The sequence below is a fragment of the Schistocerca serialis genome, chromosome 8, assembly GCF_023864345.2.
Source record: "Schistocerca serialis cubense isolate TAMUIC-IGC-003099 chromosome 8, iqSchSeri2.2, whole genome shotgun sequence".
In the NCBI taxonomy this organism is placed as follows: domain Eukaryota; kingdom Metazoa; phylum Arthropoda; class Insecta; order Orthoptera; family Acrididae; genus Schistocerca; species Schistocerca serialis.
Window position 1 is genome coordinate 324244464 of NC_064645.1, and position 19158 is coordinate 324263621.

Consider the following 19158-nt stretch of genomic DNA (forward strand, 5'->3'; position numbering starts at 1 on the left):
GTCAGGAAAGAGGGAAGGAGAGGGAAAGATGAAAGGATGTGGGTTTTAAGGGAGAGGGTATGGAGTCATTCCAATCCCGGGAGCGGAAAGACTTACCTTAGGGGGAAAAAAGGACAGGTATACACTCGCACACACACACACACACACACATATACAGCCACAAGCAGACATATTTAATATTAAAAAGGGTAGATTGTTACTCACCAGATAGAGTAGACACTGAGTTGGTGGCAGGCACAATGAAATTAAATTTAAAATATAAATTTAGGCTTTCAGCCAAAAGGCCTTTTTCTGCATTAGAAACACACACACACACACACACACACACACACACACACACACACACACACACACACACACACACACACACACCACAAGCACAAGCCTCACAGGCCAGAGACGGTGGTCATGTGCATGTGACATATACTTGTGTGAATATGTGTGTGTGCGTGTGTGTTTTCTTATTCAGAAGAAGGCCTTTTGGCTGAAAACTTATACATATAGCAGTCTTGTGCCTGTCTGCGACTCAAGATTTCCTGTATATGTTGAGCAGCAATCTGTCTTTTTAATTTAACATAAATATAGTGTTGACCAAATTATTAAAACAGTTTTTACCATCAACAGTATTTGATAAATTAAAATTAGCTTATATTATTATATTAAAGAACTATGCATACTTTTTTGGATCAATGCCAAAACAATTTATAAGCTTAGTCATAGATTTGGATGATCATTTCTAGAGAACTGAATCCAAATGCTGAAGCCGCGTGAGTGGCTCTGTTTCTGCATTGCACACTTTTCATGGAGCTTGGTTTCACTCAGTCAGTGGTTCCCTCACTGACCTTCATATGGGTATGCACACACCAAGTGTGACCACACAGGCATGTGGCCCTACTATGCATATAAGGAAACACTGCACAAGATGTAGTGGAGAGTAAAGGAGGTGCATCATTCCTGGATAATGTGCGACTATGTAACTTTGTGCAAGCCGTCTCAATCCCACGAAACCCATGAGGCCATACACCCCGAACAAGTGACTATGTCATTAGGTGAGGGTGAGGTAGTGTCTTATTATCTTCCACCATTTCTACCAAGCTATTTGATGTCTGTTGACCATCATTCTTCTAGCCCACAACCAGCTAAAGACCATGCATATCGGCCACACACTCCAGTGCTCTAGCCATTTCTGTACTTCATACACAATTTATGACTTTGATATTCCCATGTATTTGTGTTTACTATGAAAATGTGAGTCTTATTCATTCAGTTACTTTACAGATGTGTTGTTACTAAATTACCAATTTTACAGATCAGCCTGAAGAAGACTGTGTCATCGAAGAAATGAATAATGTGCAGAAAAAAGTTATTCCTTGGAAGTATATGTTGCATGATGCAGATTCATTGAGTGTATTCTCAGAAACTATGCTCCAAGACAAAAAGGCTGTTGCCCAGGAGGGCCTAATAGTTATTGCATCTCTTATTGACCGTGCACCAAACTTGGGTGGGCTCTGCAGAACATGTGAAGTCTTTGGAGTTGCTCAGTATGTTATTGGTAATCTGAAATACCTGGAAGACAAGCAATTCCAAAATTTAAGTGTTTCAGCTGAGAGATGGCTAAATGTTATTGAAGTAAGTAGATTAATTTGTACAAAGTATCTAATTCAGATATGTAATATCTATGTACTGAAAAACTGTTACTCGTTCTGAGGTCTCACTAACTTTTCTCACATGATAAATTCTGAAAATTGAAATCTGAGTTCACAGTAGAATGTACCAAATCCAATTATTTATTATATAAAGACAGTCATCAGTTAACTCATCTGCAGCAAGTGTGCCTCAGGCAGTGTTTTAGTTAACTAACAACAAACAGCAGACCATAGACCTTGGCATGACGGGGTGGCTTGTATGCCTCAACAATACAAGTAGCCGTACCATAGGTGGAACCACAACAGAGAGGTATCTGTTGAGTGGCCAGACACAGATATGGTTCCTTAAGAGAGGCTGCAGCCTTTTCACTAGTTGCAGGTGCATCAGTCTGAATGATTGACTGATGTGGTCTTGCAACATATCAGTCAGCATAGCCTTGCTGTGCTGGTACTGGGAATGGCTGAAAGCAAAGGGAAACTACAGCTCCTGAGGGCATGCAGCTCTACTGTGTGGTTAAATGATGATGGTATCCTCGTAGTAAAATTTTCCGAAGATAAAATAGTCCCCCATTTGGATCTCTGGGTTGGGACTGTTTAGGAGGATGATGTCGTTGGGAAACAAAAGTAGCTGTCTATAGGTCAGAGTATGGAATGTTATATCCCTTAATTGAGCAGGTAGGCTAGAAAATTTAATAAGGGAGATGGATAGGTTGAAGTAAGTAAATGAGGTTAGTGAAGTTCAATGGTAGGATGAAGAGGACTTATGGTCAGTTGAGTAAAGGGTTGTAAATACAAAAACAGATAAGGGTAATGCAGGAGTACGCCTAATAATGAAGGGTAAGCCACTACTAGCAGCATAGTGAATGCATTATTGTAGCCAAGATAAACACAAAGCCAAGACACACTTTGTTTAAAATCATGAAAGAAGGTTCTACACGTGAAAGAGACCTGGAAACACTGGAAGGTTTCAGATTTATTCTATAATGGTAAGACAGAGATTTTGGGACCAGATTTTAAACTGTGGGGCATTTTCAGGGGCAGATGTGGACTCTGACCACAATTTATTGGTTATGAACTGTACATTAAAACTGAAGAAACTGCAAATAGGTAGAAGTTGAAAGGATCAGATGATATTGAGCGTTTCAGAGGAAGCTTTAGCCAATGATTGACTGAAATTGGAGTAAATAACACAGTGTGTAGCTTAGAGATGAAATAGTGAATGCAGCAGAGGACATAATAGGGAACAAGCCAGTGTCATGTCTGTGAATATCACAGGAGATGTTGAATTTAATTGATGAAAGGAGAAAATATAACAATGAAGCAGGTGAAAGAGAATACAAATGTCTAAAAACTGAGATTAACAGGAAATTCAAAATGGATAAGCAGGAATGGTTAGATGACAAATGTAAGGATACATAAGTTTATTTAATTAGAGGAAGCTAGATAGAGCCTATAGGAAAATTAAAGAGGTTTTTGGAGAAAAGAAAAGCAGCTGTATGAATATCGAGAGCTCAGGCAAAAAACGAGTACTGAGCAAGGAAGGAAATGATGAAAGGTGGAAGGAGTACATAGAGGGTCTGTACAAAGGAAATTATGTTGAAGACAGTATTATATAAAGGGAAGAGGATGTAAATGAAGATGGGATGGGAGATACTTTACTGTGAGAAGAAAGTGTCAGAGCACTGAAAAACCAAGTCAAACAAGACCCTGTAATAGACAACATTCTTTCAGAACTAGTGATGTCCTTGGGAGAGCCAGCCATGACAAAACTATTCCACCTGGTATGCAAGATGTATGAAACAGGCAAAATACCCTAAGACTTTAATAATTTGTATACCAAAGAAAGCAATTTCTAACAGGTGTGAATATTATCGAACTATCAGTTCAATAAATGGTGATCGCAAAATACTAATATGAATTATTTACAGAAGACTGGAAAAGTTGGTAGAAGCTGACCTCAGGGAAGATCAGTTTCGATTATGGAGAAATGTAGGTACACACACAGCAATACTTACGCTACGACTAATCTGAGAAGATAAGTTAAGGAAAGGTAAACCTAAATTTATAGCTTTTGTAGATGTAGAGAAAACTTTTGACAATGTCAATTGGGATATACTGTTTGAAATTGTGAAGGACGCAGGGGTAAAATACAGGGATCAAAAGGTTATTTACAACTTGTACAGAAACAACATGGCAATTAGAAGAGTTGAGTGGCATGAAAGGGAAGCAGTGGTTGAGAAAGGATTGATATAGCCTGTCACCAGTGTTGTTCAATTTGTAAATTGAAGTAGCAGTAAAGGAAACTAAAGAAAAATTTGGAGAAGGGATTAAAGTCCAGGGAGAAGAAATAAAAACTTTGGGGTTTGCCACTGACATTGTCATTCTATCAGATACAGCAAAGGACATGGAAAAGCAGTTGAACAGAATGGACAATGTCTTGAATGAACAATACAAGATGGACATAAAAAAATGCAAAACAAGGATAATAGAATGTAGTTGAGTTAAATCAGGTGATGCTTAGGGAATTAGATTAGAAAATGAGACACTGGAGGTAGTATATGAATGTTCCTATTTGGGCAGTAAACAACTGATGATGGTCAAAGCAGAGATGATGTAGACTGGCAATGGCAAGAGAAGTATTTGTATTGAAGAGAAATTTGTTGACATCAAATATAAATTTATGTATTAGGAAGCCTTTTTCTGAAGGCTTTTGTCTGGAGTACAGCCTTGATTGGATGTTAAATGTGGATGATAAACAGTTTAGACAAGAAGAGACTAGAAACTTTTGAGCTGTGGACTGCATAAGAATGCTGAAGATTAGATAGGTAGATCATGTAGCCAAAGCGAATGTGCTTAATAGAATTGGGGAGAAAAGAAATTTGTGGCGTAACTTAACTAAAGGAAGAGATCAGGTGGGTAGGACACATTCTGTGACATAAAGGGAGCATTGGAGGGAAATATGGAAATTAAAAACTGTTGAGGGAGACAAAGAGATGAATGCACAAAGCAGGTTCCAAAGGATGCATGTTGCAGTAGTTATTTGGAGATGAAGAGGCTTAAACAGGGTTGAGAAGCAGAGAGAGCTGCATCAAACCAGTCTTTGGACTGAAGACCACAACAACAAACAAGAATTCGATAACCATTTTGGATCTTCATAGAACTTGATCTGAAAATATAGAATTTATCTAACGTGACTAAAATTTTACCATTGAACATTATGTGAGTATATACTACAAGCTGACAAACCAGGCATTGTGATTTTTGTAAACATATCCAGGGCAGCATCTCTTCATAGCTCTGTTGATGGCAATTGTTTTCACCTATAGCTGTTTGCGCTTTGCAGTTGGAAGCTGTCAAAAGCACAGCAAGGTGTCAGGGATTTTCTTAAGTGGACTCAACTGTAGGAGTGTCTTAGTAGTAAAGGGGCATTTTATCTCTTGAAATGTATGTCATAGAATGATGTATTTGTCTAGGTGTATTCAGCAGCATATGTGGATACTATCTACAAAATGTGTCATTAATCATCAATAGAGGTAGTAGCAAAAAAAGTAATAAATTTAAAGGCCATGCAAAATGCGGCAGATTTTCGCAGATCTCAGTGCTTATGATGTCATATCTCCTTAACTACATGTGGTACTATGAAATAAATTTGAGGTGTATTTCGCTGCATATGTGGATACTGTGTGTGAAATTTACTGTGAATAGAGTTAGTAGCACAGAAGTAATGAATTTAAACATCATACATGATGTGGCAGTTTTTTGTGCATTTCAGTGTGTGCGAATGTTTGTTGTCAGTTTGTTCTGAGGAAGGACATTGCCTGAAAGCTTAATAATAGTTTCATTCTTCTTTCTGTGCTTGTTAATACCTTTGTTGTACGGTGAGCTGTTACCTTTAATCAAACAATTATTGTATTCTACACAGCACTCTCCAGTGTTTATCACTGACAACTTTCTTTAGTGACGTGAAAGATTTGATGATACCAGTCAGAGAATAAACATTACTTTATAATGTTTTACCTAGTAATAAAAGGCATACATGTCACTATCTGTTGCGACTATCACATCATCGTCACCATCAACAAGTGGCCACTTAGAATGCATATTGCATTACTAAAAAAAAGAAAAGTTCATGAGTTCATCAATATGACATTCTGCAGGTTGTTACTGGTGTATTCCCCCAGGTATGCATGGAGTGTTTATTTGCGTTAAGGGTGGAGAATTGCTGTCTATTTAAAACTTAATTTTATGTATTTAAAAAGAATGGAAAATAAAAGAAGAATGTGGTGGGCTTTGACTTTTATGATCTGCTTTGTCATTTTTCACGTGCTCCCTGTTGTTGCTGCAGGTTGATATTTTAAGACCTGTGTTCTCCCTGGTGAGAACTTTGATACACTTACTTTAGTGTTGCATGTTTGTTTGTTGCACTGTGTAATTTGGTTCATGAGTATGGTTCTTCACCTTATTGAAGTCAAACAACAAATATGGTACTCTTTCCCTTGAATATGTTTATGAATCTATGAAGCACATAAGCAGACATTAAAAGTAAGTGGTGTGTGTGTGTTTGGGGGGGGGGGGGGGGGGTTTGTACCTTACCAAGGAGTATGTGGACTTGAAAACCAGTATGCATTAGCACCAGTAAGTTAGTGAGAAATGACAAAACACTGAAAGAAAATCATAGTCACTATATAACTTTTTACAAGCTTAACCCTTTTACCACCACATTTTGTTATTTCACTAAGTACCACTGGGGTCATAAAGACCCCAATTAATTTACACAGGATATATTGTCTGTGTTTCATTTCCTTTAATGAACTGACATAAAAACACAATTACTGAATTGAAAACAGAAAAACTATGTGTATAAACACCTGTTATATTCATACTTTATCAGAAACATTCTTACATTTAATACTAAGAAACCCTTCACATAGGGAGTAGTGTCCACATTTTCCTCCCCCTTCCCCCTTTACACTTGTGCTGAAGAAGGAAAGAAACCTTGCTGTCAAACTTCTGTTTTTCTGTACTAGAGCTGTTTTCAGTCCAAGAACAAATTCTTTCCTTTTGAAGTGGTTTTCTTTCTTCCAGTCAGGATTTAAGTCCAGCCAAATTATGAAATTACTGAGGGCGCTAATATACAAAATATCATAAAAAATAACTGTGGCCCATCTTTTTGTCATACATTTTGCAGTGTAGGTATTGACTAATTTGCCCATTGTGTCTACACTTAGTTGCATTATAGTCTAGATGTCATTATTTCATCTGTGAAATACATGGTACTCTATACTGTCACCATCTTCCCCGTTTTTGGGGAATGAATGAAGCTGCAGTTCTTGCTCTTGCTACGACTTGTTCTGCACGCAGAAAAATCATTCATAAATAAGTCAAATGCTGACTCCACAGTATTTACGTTCCTTACACTATGCCGCAATGGACATAGACCAGTCTCCAAGATGTATCATGCTGACTTCTTAGCATTTTTTCCCCCACATTTATTTTCCATTTGTGGCTAAGAAATCAACAGGATTACTATCTCACACATTTACTTACATATTATTATTATTATTGTTGTTGTTGTTACTGCTGTTGTAAACGGGTAGATGAAATATGCTTACTTAAAAATATTCTGATTTGAGATCTTCAGAAATCAATCTCTCCATTGTCATTAGATGATATTTCACTTAATTCCTGTTCTTCATTCAGAACTGCTTGTATTTTAAACTACTGAAACATTTTCTACTCATAATGTAATTCTATGACACATTGAGTCAAAACACCAATGACTGAGGCAATACAAAGCAATGGCTGCTGAGGCAAGAAACACTAACAATGGGTACAAAAATAAGTTGGAAATATTATTTTCATATTTCATATTTTCAGACTCCAGTGGTGCTCAGTGCAAAAACCACAAATGAATTTTAATGAGTTGTAAATATAAAACTGAAAATAAAACATCATCGGATACAATTGACAAAGAGAAAGAAAGAAAGTCAAATATTTCAAAAATAACAATTTTAAAAACAAGGGAGATGTATATTTCAGATGTGCTTATGGGTCATATTGACCTCAACAGTATTATTAGGAAGATGAAGTTGCAGTAGATTGTAATTCTTCATCCCTAATCTGTTAATGAGAGATGGAATGAAAAAGAATTTTTTTCACATTTTCGGATTTTTATTTCATTGACGGATATATTTTCGTCATTTAGAGCTACCCTTACTTAATAAATATTCAAACACGCGCTGAGAATCTACTTAAACTGTTTATTACTTGGTATTACAGAAAAAGAAGCACAGTTGCTATAGGTAACTTGTGAACAAAAACAGTAACTAAGGAACAGAATAACACAAAAACTAAAGTTATAGCTCCAAGGAGTAGGCAAGAACGTTATTTAGTGCTCCAAGCGGCGGAGTTATTTAGTGCTCCAAGCAGCGGATTCGAACTTGGTGGTTTACACCATTCATTTGTTGCTGTGCAGTCACTGAATTAGCGACACAACTGTATCTACGGATGGCGCGAACGGAACTAACATGTCGAGACACAGCAGTCAACGTAAGAAGCGGTCGCTACAGGAGCCCTCTTGGTAAAAGCGGAGCGTGGTGCATCTTCTCTGAACCTGGCCGGAAAGTGGACATGTCATCCGAAGTGGGTGGTGCATGTAGGTTCTGCACCAAACTGTTGTGGCAGCGGTGCTGGAAGTTGAGGTGTTGCGTCTGTCAGGTGTTGATCTCTTGACCATAAGAAGGGTGATGCCTCCTTGAAAATGTAAGCTGGCTTCACTCGGCTAAGAGACACAGTGGCGTGTTTGTCATTTACTATGATGACCATTGTGTGTGTGCGCGCGCGCGACAAACTCCCCAGGTAGGCACAGAGTCTCGCCATAAACCAATTCAGCTGCCGAGGACTCTATATTGGTTTGTATGTGGCTCGTAGACCCAGTGCAGGACTATGGATAGTGCAGACATCCAAGATGTCCCATGGCACATTAGCGCAGCCTTCAGCGTTTGATGCCAACATTCAAGCATGCCATTGCTGGCCGGAATGATAACTTGTCGTTTCGTGATGGACATAGCCACCGAACTTCGCCAACTTTGTGAACTGCGTTGGCCTCTGTCGGTGGTGATCTCGACAGCCAGGTTGATGTGAAAGCAGTGGCTAGTGTTTCTGCGGTGATGTTGTCCTTAGGTCCTGCTTCAGGCCATCGCGTATATCTGTCAATCAATGTGAATATGAAACGCTGGCCATCCGATGGAGGAAGTGGTCCTACCACATCAAGATGAACATGGGTGAAGCGTGAGGAAGTGTCCAGGAACTCTCCTATTGCGGTATGAATGTGGCGAGTGATTTTGCAAAGTCGGGAATGCTAGCAAGTTCTCGTCCATTCGCAGCAGTTTCTTTCTATTCCTGGCCACACGAACCTTTGAGACACTAGCTTGAATGTCGATCAGACTCCTGGGTGGCAAAGATTATATAAGAACTCGAACACTGGCCTGAAAAATGCAACGGGAACAAAAGGGTGTGATCTGCCATGTGACACTTCACAGTACAATTTCATGTTCACACCAGGAATGTCGGCTTGCTGTAACTTGAGTTCTGCAGTGTTGTCAAGCCATATGGTGTGTAGCTTGGAATCTTCTTGTTGCGCCCTGGCAAGTGCCGTCATGTCCACAGGCTGTGAGACACTAACCACTCTAGAGAGGTAGTCGGCAACCACATTAGTGGATGTCCGTACTAAACTGGCTAATAAATTCCAGTTGGCTGTACTGCCATGGAGAACAAGTGTTGCTGTTTTTCTTGAAGGCATATGTTAAGGTTTGTGGTCAGTGTACATCACAAACTCTCGTGCTTCAACCTGTGGTCAAAAGTACTTGATTGCTTGTTATATGGCTGAAAGTTCCCAACCATATGTGCTCCATCTTTGTTGTGCAGGTGACAGCTTGTGCGATAAATAAGCCAGCGGCTGCCAGGCATCGTCCACCCATTGTTGGAGAGCTGCACCAATGGCTGACGCATCCACCCATAATGCCAGCGGGGCTTCGAGCTTGGGGTGTGCCAGCAGTGCTGCTTTGTGCTAGGCTCTTTTTGGTTGCTTCAAAAGCTGCATTTATCTCCTCGGTCCACTGTACTATAGGACTGCTCTTAAACTTGGGACCAGCCAGAGCTGCGTTCAACTGCGCCTGTTGTTCAGCAGTGCGTGGTAAACGACGGCTGTAAAAATTGAACATTCCTGAGTATCTGCATAGCTCTTTTATTGTAGATGGCTTGGGTAATTGCAATATGGCTTCAACCTTCTCAGTGAGTGGTAATATGCCTGATAAAGATATTCGATGACCCAGGAAATCGACTTAATGACCAAACACACATTTAGCTGTGTTTAACACCATGCTGTGCTTCTCGGAATGCTCAAAAACTTCTCTCAGGTGCTGGCAATGTTGCTCCTTGGATGGAGAATACACCAACACATCGTCCAGATAGGCAAAACAAAAGTTCAACCCACGCAGGACAGAATCAATGAACCTCTGCCAGGTTTGAGCAGCATTATGCAGGCCAAAGGTCATAAACTTGCTTTGATACAACCCAATTGGCATAATAATAGCGGTCTTTGGAATGCCTTCTGGCTAGTCTTTTAGTAGTGTCACTGGGTAATTGCCACAAAGTTGCCAGGCTCCTCCCTTTTTGGGTACTAAATACAGTGCAGATGACCATGGACTACTTGAGGGTCGGATGATACCTTCTCGTAACAGTGTGTCGAATTCTGCTTTAGCAATTGCAAGGCGTCCGTAGTTTTTATGTGGTGGACCGTATCGTGCAAAACTTGCTGCAACGTGCCTGGAGGCCTCATTAAGGTCAGGAACTCACGCAGCAGCAAGCGATACTCCTCGTCTGCAACCTGTATAACCTTGATGTTGTATGTTCTGGCATCACGATGGTACCCAGTGGTTTTAAGTTCAGTAACATTATCTATTAGGCGGGAATTCGCCACATCCGGATCTGGTAGCAGCTGATAGTGAGCTAATAAATTGGCATCGATTATTTCTTCGGCCACATCTGCTACAGTAAAGTACCATGTGAATTGATGGCAGAGCCCCAAATGTAATTCTTCAAGCCGCGTGCCATACGTCAAAATTGCTGAATTATTTGCGGCAGACAAGCTAAATGCAGTGGGTGGCCTGCAGCAGTGCAGTGACATTCAGTGCAGGATACTAATGTCGGATCCTGTGTCTCTTAAATACTTCCGGACTGATACCCTGTCAGTAATGAATAGGCGCCAGGATGTAGTTGAGCAGTTGGTGGTTCCTACATCCAACCACCATTTGCATTTGGGTAGGGGCAGGGGCTAGTGCACTTTTTAGCCTGCTCACCAAATCTTCTGTGGTACCAACAAGTGGTCGGACCAGCATCTACAGACTGAGTCAAGGAATGGCTCCTAGATCGTTTGCAGCTACGTCCTCTGTAGCAACTAGGATCTCCTTGTGACAACAGTGTGCCAATCTGTGTACTCAGTGCATCAACTTTGGCGGACAGAGCATCGTAATCTGCGCATGAAATGGGAAGGGCCGTGGATGCGCCACTACCCGACATTGTCACAGCACTAACCTGTTGGTCCAGAGTGATGGCATCTTGAATGCAGTCGGCCAGTTCTGCAACAGCATCCAGGGACATCTCTCTCTGCGATGCGATGCTCACCTTTACCTGCAGCAGCTGACGGCTGCTCCATAGCGTACACAGAAGATTGTCGGGCACTGTTCCAATGCCCACCTTTCTGCGTAGGTGATGCAGGTACTGAGACGGTTTTCTCTGATACGGTCTTCCTACAATACTGCAACTCTATGAATAAGCTCAGTCTTTAATCTTTCATTGGATTCATGCATTCTTGGTCAGTAGTGCTGCGATTATATCTTGAACTTCGGAAGCGTAGCGTTGCTGATTCACTATTAATGCAAACTTAGTCACATCTGCTGTAATTCCGGCATCAGCAAAGCTGGCCTCAACCTGAACGAACCATAGAACTGGATTATGTGGCCAAAATGGTGGGAGGCAAACAGCCGGTCTCGATACTGCAGACGATTCCATTCAATTTTGCTGCGGGACCGATTTTCTCAGTGCGAATCACGTCGGGGTCACCACTGATGGGTATTTTTTCATCATGTAGAGCTACCCGTACTTAATAAATATTCAAACATGCACTGAGAATATACTTGAATGGTTTATTATTACAGAAAAAGAAACACAGTTGCTATGGGTAACTTGTAAACAAAAACAGTAACCAAGGAACAGCATAAACATAAAAACAAAAGTTATAACTCCAAGGAGTAGGAAACAACATTATTCAGTGCTCCAAGCAGCAGATTCAAACTTGGTGGTTTACACCATTCATTTGTTGCCGTGCAGTCACTGAATTCGTGACACAACTGTATCTGTGGATGGCACTAACGTGTGCAGACACAGCAGTCGACGTGAGTAGCAGTCGCTATATCATTATAAAATTTGCAATTTTCCGAAAAAATGATATGTATATCACTTGTAAACTTACATGGAAGTATTTTATTTCATGTTTTAAAATATAATCTACACCAGTTGAAAATGTTAAAATCTTTATGTGCATTACTTCAAGATTCAATAAAATCGGTAATTTTTTATATAGAAGGTTGTGGATTGCTGTGTTATAAAGGTCAGGATCAGAAGAGGATGGGCACCAAGTTGAGGAAGTTGAAACAAATTTTGAGAGACAAGAAACCTTCTGTTGGTAAAACCATAAGAGTCAGACTGACTGACAAAATGATTGATGAACTACAGCAGTATTATGGGATGGCCATTAGAAATAATACTGAGGATTTGTTGAAAATGAAGCAGGCAGTATGAGCTACAGACTGTCACCTGATGAGAAACCAGTACACCACCTTTGCCCTATGGACCTGATTCATAGTGCAATTACCGCAATGCCCAGTACTCAAACAGTACAAAACATACAGCCATAAACATTCCATCCCAGCAGCAGTCATGGATATCATAAAACCTATTTACAGAGACCTGACAAATCCTGAGTTACCGAAGAAGTATCTGCATGGTCAGACTCAAAATCCCAATGAGTCATTCAATAATCTTATACGGACTTGCGTACCAAAAAATGTTTCTGTTGGAATGAAGACACTAAAGTGGGGAGTCAGTGATGCTGTTATTGCTTTTAATGATTGCAACATTGGGAGGGTGAAAGTGCTACAGCATAGGGGAATTAATCCTGGAACAAACTGCATCAGAGAATGGATGGACAAGGTTCACATTGATAAAGCAGAGTATGCAGCACAGTTGGCCTCTTTTCTTCTTTCTGGACTCCTTGGTTGGCCACTTAGGAGCCCAGAAAGAAAAAAAAACTTGGAAAAAGATCAAGAGGATGATATACAGTATGGCGTAGGGTGCTTCTGAGTGACTAAAAATAAAAAAGCTAAGCATATATTGAGTTACAGTCTTTTTTGAAACTTTAGAAGCCGTTCCTGAAAATTTACATTTTCTGTTGCATTTTTCCCTAAATGTCAGAAACCACTTCGACTAGAGTATTCACATTTTCAGGGAATAATAACATACATATCCTGAGTCCACTGAACTAAAAGAAGAACATAATGTTGTATTTAATTAAAATTATTTAGGATAACATACAAAAAAGTACACATAATTTTAACCATATAATTAAAAAATTGTATTTCCGAAGGCAGTGGCTGAAATGTAATAGACTCAGAACAAACAGTTTAATGTCAGTGGCTACAGTGGTTCCTGAATTACAGGGAAGCCAAGTCACTAAATTTAACATTGTCAGGATAGGACGTCCCAACTCCCCTTAACAGCAAATACTCCATAAATACCAGAAACAATGCCACAGAAAACAACCTCACTAATGTCACACAATTTTGATTAGGCTTAGTTTCTGTTCAGAATGAGCACCAGGTTATTAAGTAGTGACACATTTAACCTTTTAATAAAATGCATTTGCGATTTATTTATTTACATGTCAAAGTTCCATAGGACCAAATTGAGGAGCAAATCTCCAAGGTCATGGAACATGTCAGTACATGAAACTACAACATAAAAGTAATAACAGATAAAATAAAATGTTTATGAACCTGAAAAAAGTCAATCCATAAGTTTAAGTAAACACAATCAACAATACAACAAGAATCAGCTTAATTTTTCAAGGAACTCCTCCACAGAATAAAAGGAGTGACCCATGAGTAAGCTCTTCAGTTTCCATTTGAAAGCGTGTGGATTACTGCTAAGATTTTTGAATTGCAGTGGTAGTTTATTGAAAATTGATGCAGCAGTATACTGCACACCTTTCTGCAACAGAATTAAGTAAGTCTGATCCAGATGCAGGTTTGATTTCTGCCGAGTATTAACAGAGCAAAAGCTGCTTATTCTTGGGAATAAGCTAATATTATTAACAAGAAATGACAGTAAGGAAAATACATATTGAGAGGCCAGTGTCAAAGCACCCAAGCTTGTGAACAGGGGTCAACAAGAGGTTCGTGAACTTACACCACTTATTGCCCGAACCACCCATTTCCAAGCCAAAAATATCCTTTTAGAACGGGGAGAGTTAACCCAAAATGTAATACCATACGACATAAGCGAATGAAAATAAGCAAAGTAGATTAATTTTCGTGTTGAATGATCACTCACTTCAGGTACCGTTCGAATAATAAAAATGGCAGCATTACATCTTTGAACAAGATCCTGAATGTGGGCTTTCCACAACACTTTACTATCTATCTGAACACCTAGAAATTTGAACTGTTCAGTTTCACTAATCATATGCCCGTTCTGTAAAATTAAAACGTCAGGTTTTGTCGAATTGTGTGTTAGAAACTGTAAAAACTGAGTCTTACTGTGATTTAGCATTAGTTTATTTTCTACAAGCCAAGAACTTGTCATGAATTGCACTATTTGAAGCCGAGCCAGTGTTGCACACAACATCCTTTACTACCAAGCTAGTGTCATCAGCAAAAGAGAAATATTTTAGTGTTACCTGTAATACTAGAGGGCATATCACTTACATAAATAAGTTATAGGAGTGGCCCCAACACTGATCCCTGGGGCACTCCCCACTAGACCGTATTCCACTCAGACCCCACAACACAGCCATTCTCAACATTGTGAATAATAACCTTTTACTGTCTGTTGCTAAAGTAAGAAGTGAACCGATTGCGAGCTACTCCCCTTCTTCCGTAATGGTCCAACTTCTGGAGCAATATTTTGTGATCAACACAATCAAACGCCTTAGTTAAATCTAAAAATATGCTTAGCGTTTGAAACCTTTTGTTTAACCCATCCAGTAGCTCACAGGGAAAAGAGAATACAGCATTTTCAGTTGTTAAATGACTTCTAAAGCCGAACTGTACATGTGATAGCAAATTATGTGATATAAAATGATCAATTATCCTTACATACACAGCCTTTTCAATAATGTTAGCAAACACTGGTGGCATAGAAATAGGTCTAAAATTGTCTACATTATCCCATTCTTTCTTTTTATAAAGCAGCTTTACTACTGAGTACTTTAATCGTTCAGTAAACTGACCATCCTTAAAGGAAAAAATAACAAATATGGCTAAATACAGGGCTGACATGTGCAGCACAGTACTTCAATATTCTGCTAGGCACTCCATCATACCCATGAGAGTCCTTAGTCTTCAGTGGTTTAATTATTTACTCAATCTACCCCTTGTCTGTATCACAGAGTATTTCAGACATCAATCTCAGAAAGGCATTTGCCGAGCGAGTTATATGATTCCCTGTAGAAACCAAATGTTTATTTAATTCACCAGCAATGCTCAGAAAATGATTGTTAAATACTGTACATATATCTGATTTATGAGTAACATAAATATTTTTACAACAAACTGACTTTATATCGTTGACCTTTTGCTGCTGATCAGACACTTCCTTCACAACTTACCGTATGGTTTTAATTTTATCCTGTGAATTAGCTATTCTATTTGCATACCACATACTCTTTGCCTTCCTAATAACATTTTTAACATGTAGATTCCTGTGTTTACATGGTGCTCAAACATACATAATTCATCAGCTTCCTTCTGATCTAGATTACGTTAACAGATAAGGTCCATTGACTTTGTTCTTTTTAGTAAAAAAGGGTAGCTTCTTTCCACTTTTTCTGTAATAATTTGGTAATTCACAATTAGTATCTATTGCAGGATCACAAAATCACTTGAGGATGGCATAGAAGGCAGAAACTAATTGTGTACTTATAAATTATTACAGGCAAATTGGGGTACCTGCTACACAGAGAAGCTTTTTCCCTGACATTCTGGTGAATCACAGTATGCTTATTCATACAATTTCTTTGGCATGTGACATTTCAGTTTTATGGCTTTCTTTTAAAGTAGTGCTTTCACAATTTTTCACTGCATCTGCTTACTGTTTAAGTGTCCAATTTACCCCTGACAAAAGCAAAAAGTTTCTTCCTATGTCATGGCATTGTTTTGCGATGCATTATGAGATGCTCATTTAGATTCTCATCTGTTTGTATTGTAGTTGTGAGTCTTTCTCATGCTTAGGGCAAGTATAGCCTCTATTTCTAAGGTACAATATGTAGGCACTATATGTGAAGTGTCCACCCTTCACCTTTATGATGGCTTCAACTCTGCCTAGACACTTTCAATGAAGTTTTTGAATGTCTGTGTAGGAATGGCAGCCCATTCTTCTCAAGAGCCAAAACCAGAGAAGGTAGCATGTTGGATGCTGGGCTGTGGAGCAGTCAATGTTTCAATTCATCCCTATGGTATCCCATTGGATTAAGGTTGTGACCCTGGTCAGGCTAGTCCATTTCAGGAATGTTGTGCCCAAACCATTGCCTCACAGATGCTGCTGTACGACAGGATGCATTATCATCCTGATACAGTCATCATCTCTAGATTCCTCTACTGTACTCAGTATACAGCACTGTAAAATATGTTCATATCCTTCTACATTTATCACTTTTGTAACTGCTATAAGGTGACCACATTCCAAGTATGAATAACACCTGCATACTGTAACACCAGCTCCTCTGTACATTGCTGTTGTAATCACACCTGATGGCAGGTAATGTTCTCAAGGCATTCGCCAAACCCAAACGCTTCCATAGGATTGCACAGTGTATATATGAGTTGTCACTCCACAGTGTATGTATGATTCATCACCCCAAATCACTTGTTTCCAGTCATTCACTTTCTAGTGTCGTTGCTCTTTACACCAAATGAAGCGTCGCTTAGCATTACCTACAGAAAAATGTGGCTTTTGAGTAGCAGCTCACCATTGTTCCCCTTTATTTTTAACTCCCTACACATAGTCATTCTACTAGGTCGACTGCTTGTAGCACTTTGGAACTCAAGAGTGCTTTCTACCACTGATTTCATGTGATTTTACCACCACACTCAACAGTGCTCGAAGCTCCCTAAGTTTCTGAGGTCTGCCTTGAGCCTTGGTTTAGCTGTGGTTTTTTCTTCGCATCCCCATTTCACAATCAGATAACCAACAGTTTACTTGGGCAGTTTTAGAGGTGAAATGCTCCTGATGGATTTGTTACTACGATGAAATCTAATGTCTAGTCCACGTCAGAATCATTGAGCTCTCCTCACAGATCTATTCTGCTATAACTGTTTGTCTACTGACAACACATTATTCCCAGCCTCCTTTTAAACTGGCGAGTCTTCCTCTCATAACATCTAGTGGTCAGTTCTGAATTACGTAGAGGTGGCTGGATTGTGTACAATTGGAAGTTGTAATATGTTTGTCTTTTAATTTCACTACACTTTTGGTATTAGTTCTTTTCTGTGTGTGGTTTATCTAATCCAAAACAAATTGTTCAACACTTAAAATGGCTAACTGTGATTCACTTTAAGGGGAAAAGAATCAATAGAATGAAAAAAAATCCACATCATTTATCACTTTTCATATAAATGTATTGAGTATTTAACAATTTAAAAATAAATCCCATAATAAGAATTTTTTGGACTGCAGGATTCAGTGAATTTTTATGTCATCCGTTTTCATATATGCATACCTGTTTGGTTATTAAATTCTTGTCATCAAATATTTTGCTTTCTTCTGTGATTTAGGTTAAATCAGTTCTACTGCCACACTATTTGTTGGAGATGAAGAGACATGGTTATATTGTTATAGGAGCAGAGCAAACCTCCAATAGTGTCAAACTCAATGAGTTCAACTTTCCAAAGAAGTCTCTTGTGTTGTTGGGGTATGTGCAATATATGTCATCCATTTCCAATGTTTATATCAGTTATTTACATTCTTATTGGTTCACATTTTTTTCTCCTATTTAGCAATGAGAAAGAAGGCATTCCCGCTAATCTGCTCCCTATAATGGACACGTGTGTTGAAATTCCTCAACTGGGTGTGATCCGCTCACTTAATGTGCATGTTACAGGAGCCATGTTTATATGGGAGTATTCAAGACAGTGGAGTCTAAGATAACAGTGGTATGGGCCATTTCCCACTAATGAACATTGTACATAATATTGTAAATAAAAATTGTGCCTTCGTTTGTACTTGATGTTTCATTATAACTGCATATCTGAAGATAAGCCAGATGATCTGTGAAAATTATTTTTACATGATTCATTCTCCCAGAGATTCCATTCAATTCAGCATTGTTACCACTTATTAAAGGAACTTATTGTAAGAAACTGAACTACAGAAACATTGATTGTGTAATACATAAATATAATTACTAAGTTTTTAGTATTTCAGCACAGCAGGCAAGAATTGCTAACTTATTGTCACACAGTGTAAAACTTGTTTCAAACAACATATTTTTCATCAAAGATCTGATAAATAATAACATATAAATTCAGATTGTGTTCTATCAGGAAACCATTTCAGATATTACAGTAATTCTGCATTTTTTTTTAAGTTGAGTGTTACATAAACTGCCTGGAAATTACAAATAGTGATAACCTGGAAGTTAAAAGAAATGTTGGATTGTATGTTAGTTGCAGCACATTTGCATTAATTCAGTCTGGAGTATTATGAAATAGCTCGTACATAGAAGTGGGGAATTTGCAGTGAACTTGAGATGCATAAAATTGTCCCCCTCTAAGATATGGCAGTTTAAGACACAGAATTTCACCACACGTTCAAACATTTTTCACATAGTCAGTTCACTGCACAATACACTTTTCTTGATGCCACAGCAGAATTGAGCCTGGCAGTGCCTGCATTCATTATGTGTATAGCTCTATATTATAGCTCATACTGATTTAGTCAGATCTTGATAAGATTTCAAAGTAGTACAAAGATGGGCAATTTGCTCTGAATGCTCAGCACTGTAAAATTATGCATTTCACAAAAGGAAAAGAAAAAAAACCTTAGTATTTTGCAATTACAATATCAGTGGATCACGTCTGGAATCAATAACCCCATACAGATAACTGGCTGCAACAAATTTTAAAAATAATTGGTTGCAAAAAGTTTTAGGAATATTAAATTGAATGATCTCATAGCT

General features: G+C 38.8%; 1 protein-coding gene across 4 annotated transcripts in view; it reads left to right on the forward strand.

The window, feature by feature from the left end:
- The window catches only part of LOC126416179 (probable methyltransferase TARBP1), a 127001-nt gene extending 108799 nt beyond the window's left edge, over positions 1–18202 (forward strand). For 3 of the 4 annotated variants that reach the window (XM_050083759.1, XM_050083758.1, XM_050083755.1), the window contains 3 exons: positions 1310–1629; positions 17756–17892; positions 17978–18202. In XM_050083759.1, the coding sequence (XP_049939716.1) occupies positions 1310–1629; positions 17756–17892; positions 17978–18128 (608 nt within the window). In that variant the 3' untranslated portion in view covers positions 18129–18202. The remainder of the gene's footprint in view (positions 1–1309; positions 1630–17755; positions 17893–17977) is intronic. The other variant, XM_050083756.1, reaches the window with a different exon arrangement.
- Positions 18203–19158: the final 956 nt, after the last annotated feature.